We start from the raw sequence: 4,315 nt of genomic DNA on the forward strand, positions 1-4,315 counted from the left end.
TCTCCGAAGAGGTCCGACGCCAGACCAGAAGCGACCCCATACCGAAGAACATGAATCCCGAGTTCAACAAGGGAAGAGCGGCGAGGGCCAAGGCTCTCATCGACCAGCATGCCAACGACGAACACGCGCGGTACGTGGACGAGGCCGAATACCAACGGAACGCCTTCGCAGCGGTCGTCATAGAGGCGTCAACCAGCGCCACGAGGACGGCAGCGAGCCTGAGAAGCGCCGGAGCGGAACAAGCGGAGGAGGTAGCCATCGCCCTGGCCATCGCCGACGCAGACTGCCACACGGTGCTGAGTGACTCAAGATAGGCGGTGCGAAACTTCATCAAAGGCCAAATCTGCAGGGAGGCTGAGCGCATACTGCGAGCGGTCAAACGAAAAGAACGAAAACTACGACTCAAGTGGTTCCCGGCGGACGCGGGCGACGCGTCGGAACGCAATGAGAACCATAATGAGACGGCACACGCAGCGGCGCGAGCGCTAACCAACAGCGCCCCGGCGACAGACCGTCCGAGGTGGTTCGGAACCAAGGACCTAATGACGGATTACAATGAAATCACGAAGGCCTACCGCCTGGCTCGCAGGACTTTCCCACCCCCGCACCCGAGACCGAGTCGAGCGGAGGCGGTAGTACTGAGACAGCTCCAGACCGGATCGCTACGGAGCCCGAGAGTGATGAATCGCATGTACCCCGAGACATATCCGACAGATATGTGCAGAGTCTGCCGGAGGGAGACAGCAGACTACACGCACATCTTGTGGGACTGCGTTAAACATCCAGAAGCAAAATCAAGAACGCTCCCACCACGGTTCGAGGCAGCCGCGAAGAGCTACGACCGAGACGATCAGCTCTGGGCCGTCCAGCAGGTCCTCGAGGCGCTCGAAAGGCACGGACCCAGCGAGCCGGCAACGGCGAGCGCAGACCCGCGCCGAGTAACGGCGACTTCGAGGATGACATAGGCCCTCGTCGGGGCACGCGAGTGCCCAACTGCTGGCATAAAATTGGCTCCAATCCAATCGGCGGAGCAAAAGGTGCACAAGGTAGGTCTGCACGTATGAAATGAATCAAAGTGCGCAAAGAGGTAACACAAACACATCACACACAACACACCAATATCAACGTGCTACTGCCAAGGTGCACAATGCGAATGAATGCCCATTACTCTCGCCAAAAACTTTTAGATCAGCTCCTGAAGACTTCAAGAATCATTGTGAAAAGTGAGTGGTGTCCATGTAACCGCAGACTTTTACTGTTCTGCTTCGTATTAACCCGAGTGCCAGAAACTCCATTCATTCGCTGAGCGACGCGCCACATTGAAACAGAAAAGCTTGATATTCTCATAATAAGTTTGCCTCCGTGAAGAAGCAACAGTGAAAAGTTGTAGGATCACATCCGATGGAGGGTTGCGGGATGGCGATGACAGGCAGTCCTTCGGAACACGCCGTCAACACAGTGCAGGATACCACTCGGACGGAGAGGTACGACGCTATTCACAGACAGAAGAAGCGGGCTGCAATAGTTTGTGGCAGGACGATCGGGCTGAAGAAAGTCAATCTTGAAGAAAGGTCCGGAGTGTTCTTGTAAATTGCGGGAACATTTATCTTGCGCCACGAGCGATACACACTGGCAACCCGAGGCGACACAAGGCCTGTTTGTTGGTCATTCAAAAACTCAGTCGCAGTGCAGTCGCGTGTGTGCGATATTTACCATAATTAAGTGCAAGGGCGATGCGCTAAGTCAAATATGCCAGCAGGACGCCATCGGTGAGAGACTGCTTGAATTTTAACATGGTCGGTCAGAAGACGAGTGGTGCTCGTGGAAATAATCTCTGGAGGATAGGCTGGAGAGCCAGTATGCAGGAGCGGTCTGGTATCCTTGTGGGCCGCAATCGGAAACAGTTCAGAACCTGTAACGACACAGAACATATTTGTTAACCACTGGAGGATACAGGCGTAATACGAGTCGTCTGTACACGACATTTACCAGTACTAGTGCAAGGTGACGAGGAAAGTCCAGTCTGCCAGCGGGACGTCATCAGGAAGAGGATGTAGAAGGGATGGCACAGTCGCACATGGAACGGGTGGTGCTCGCGCTCGAAGTAATCTCTGGAGCGTAGATCGGGGAGGCAATGTGAAGGAGGCGGCTGGGTATCCTTGTGGGCCGCAATCGGAAACAGGAGTTCAGAACCTGGAACGACATAGTGCTTATTTGTTAACCACCGGAGGACACAGGCGTAATACGAGTCGCCTGTACACGACACTTACCAGTACTAGTGCAGGGTGACGAGCAAAGTCCGGTCTGCCAGCGTGGTGTCATCGGCGAGAGGATGTAGAAGTGATGGCACAGTCCCTCCTGGAACGGGTGGCGCCCGCGCTTGAAGTAATCTCCGCTGGAGGGAAGGCTGGAGAGTCGGTATGCAGGAGTGGGCTGGTATCCTTGTGGGCCGCAATCAGAAACAGTTCAGAACCTGGTACGACACAGTGCTTATTTGTCAACCACTGGAGGACAGGCGCAATACGAGTCGCCTGTACACGACACTTACCAGTGCTAGTACAGGGTGACGAAGTAAGTCCAGTCTGCCAGTGGGACGTCATCGGCTAGAGGATGTAGAAGTGATGGCACAGTCACTCGTGGAACGGGTGGCGCCCGCGCTTGAAGGAATCTCTTCTGGAGGGAAGGCTGGAGAGTCTGTACGCAGGAGCGGGCTGGTATCCTTGTGGGCCACAATCAGAAACAGGAGTTCAGAACCTGGAAAGACAGCGATTATTTGTTTTAAAAATAAATTATGGGGTTTTACGTGCAAGAACCACTTTCTGATGAGGCACGCCGCAGTGGTCTCCAGAAATTTCTACCACCTGGGATTCTTTAACGTGCACCTAAATCTAAGTACGCGGGTGTTTTCGCATTTCGCCCCCATCGACATGCGGCCGCCGTGGTCGGGATTCGAACCCTCGACCTCGTGCTCAGCAGCCCAACACCATAGCCAATGAGCAACCACGGCGGGTTACTTATTTGTTAGCCACTGGAGAACAGATGCGTAATACCAGTCACCTGTACACGACACTTACCAGTGCTAGTGCAGGGTGACGAGGAAAGTCCTGTCAGCCAGCAGGACGTCATCTTCGAGAGGATGTAGAAGTGATGGAACAGTCACACAGGGAACGGCTAGTGCTCGCGCTCGAAGTAATCTATTCTGGAGCGTAGACCGGAGAATCAGTATGCAGGAGGAGGCTGGGAATCCTTGTGGGCCGCAATCGGAAACAGGTGTTCAGAACCTGGAACGACGCAGTGCTTATTTTTTAACCAATGGAGGACAGAAGTGTAATACGAGTTGCCTGAGTACGACACTCACCAATACTAGAGCGGGCTGATGAGTAAAGTCCAGTCTGCCACGAGGACCACAGCAGCGAGAAAAATGACCATGTAACCCCACAGGCCAGAGGAATAGTAGTGGCGAACTTCCTCTATAGCGTAGGCAGACTTCCATAGCTGTATCTATGTTCCGAGTATCAGAATAAACTTTCCTAATGATTGTAGCCCTTCGGTTCCTTCGATCACAACATGATGCCGTGACTGAGCAACCCTCGCCATTAATAGAGGCAACAGCGAAGAAAAAACGACGCAGTTGATGCGCACTGCCTATGGGGAACAAACGCCGTGTAGCAGACAGCAACCTCATCAGAATTTTAGCCGTCACTACTGCGTGGATGTAAGCCTGCACGTTGAACATGAACCAAAGCGTTTCGCGGAAGAGGAAACCTTTCAAGACGCAGATAAATATCCTAAGTGAGGCAGACAGAAAAATGGGTGAAGGAGAAAACGTAGATTCTGCAACCACAAGCCTTAGTGAAGTCAAAGGCGGAACCATTTACGAGCCTCGAATGCACATAGGGAGCCGTTTGTCATCGAGGAAACAGCGACAGACGGTTTTTAGAAAGTATTAGAATAGGACACGAAGGGTATTCTAATAACTTCAAAGGTTATGCAGTATCAATAAAGTGACTAAACGCATGATCGCGATAATGCAGCAATATAAAGTGAACCGTCAACGTGAGTTAACTGGTCTGCAGATCATGGCAGTTACGTAAAGCGGCCAAATCTGGAGATGCTAATGCTTGACGGCAACAAGCTGACCTGGCAAAGACTTCAGAGACAGTTTTAAAGCGCAATTCATCTTCGACAGAATTTACCAGAAGTTCCACTACTTTGTCCTTGACGGGAAGCAGGTGCACTGATCGAAGGGCTATACAGTACTCTGATAAGAGTTACCAGACGATTGCGTAGCTTTTCAAGGAAGCAATCGGTGATG

General features: G+C 52.4%; 1 protein-coding gene across 1 annotated transcript; it reads right to left on the reverse strand.

Moving 5' to 3' along the window:
* Positions 1–1,202: 1,202 nt before the first annotated feature.
* LOC142564076 (uncharacterized) lies at positions 1,203–2,467 on the reverse strand. The gene is made up of 3 exons (XM_075674906.1): positions 2,271–2,467; positions 1,990–2,193; positions 1,203–1,912 (listed from the first exon to the last, which is right to left on the reverse strand). The coding sequence occupies exons 1-3, from the start codon at positions 2,320–2,322 to the stop codon at positions 1,719–1,721; spliced, it is 450 nt and encodes a 149-aa protein (XP_075531021.1). The 5' UTR covers positions 2,323–2,467; the 3' UTR covers positions 1,203–1,718.
* Positions 2,468–4,315: the final 1,848 nt, after the last annotated feature.

Source organism: Dermacentor variabilis, chromosome 11 (assembly GCF_050947875.1).
Source record: "Dermacentor variabilis isolate Ectoservices chromosome 11, ASM5094787v1, whole genome shotgun sequence".
NCBI classification, from domain to species: Eukaryota; Metazoa; Arthropoda; class Arachnida; order Ixodida; family Ixodidae; genus Dermacentor; species Dermacentor variabilis.

What these genes read in the sequence shown, in the direction of transcription:
- LOC142564076 (XM_075674906.1), bottom strand. Translation starts at nt 2,322, where the DNA reads ATGACACCACGCTGGCAGACCGGACTTTGCTCGTCACCCTGCACTAGT. An exon ending in GTCACCCTGCACTAGTACTG is followed by an intron (nt 2,194 to 2,270) that starts GTAAGTGTCGTG and finishes ATGTCGTTCCAG; the next exon opens with GTTCTGAACTCCTGTTTCCG. An exon ending in GTCACCTTGCACTAGTACTG is followed by an intron (nt 1,913 to 1,989) that starts GTAAATGTCGTG and finishes GTGTCGTTACAG; the next exon opens with GTTCTGAACTGTTTCCGATT.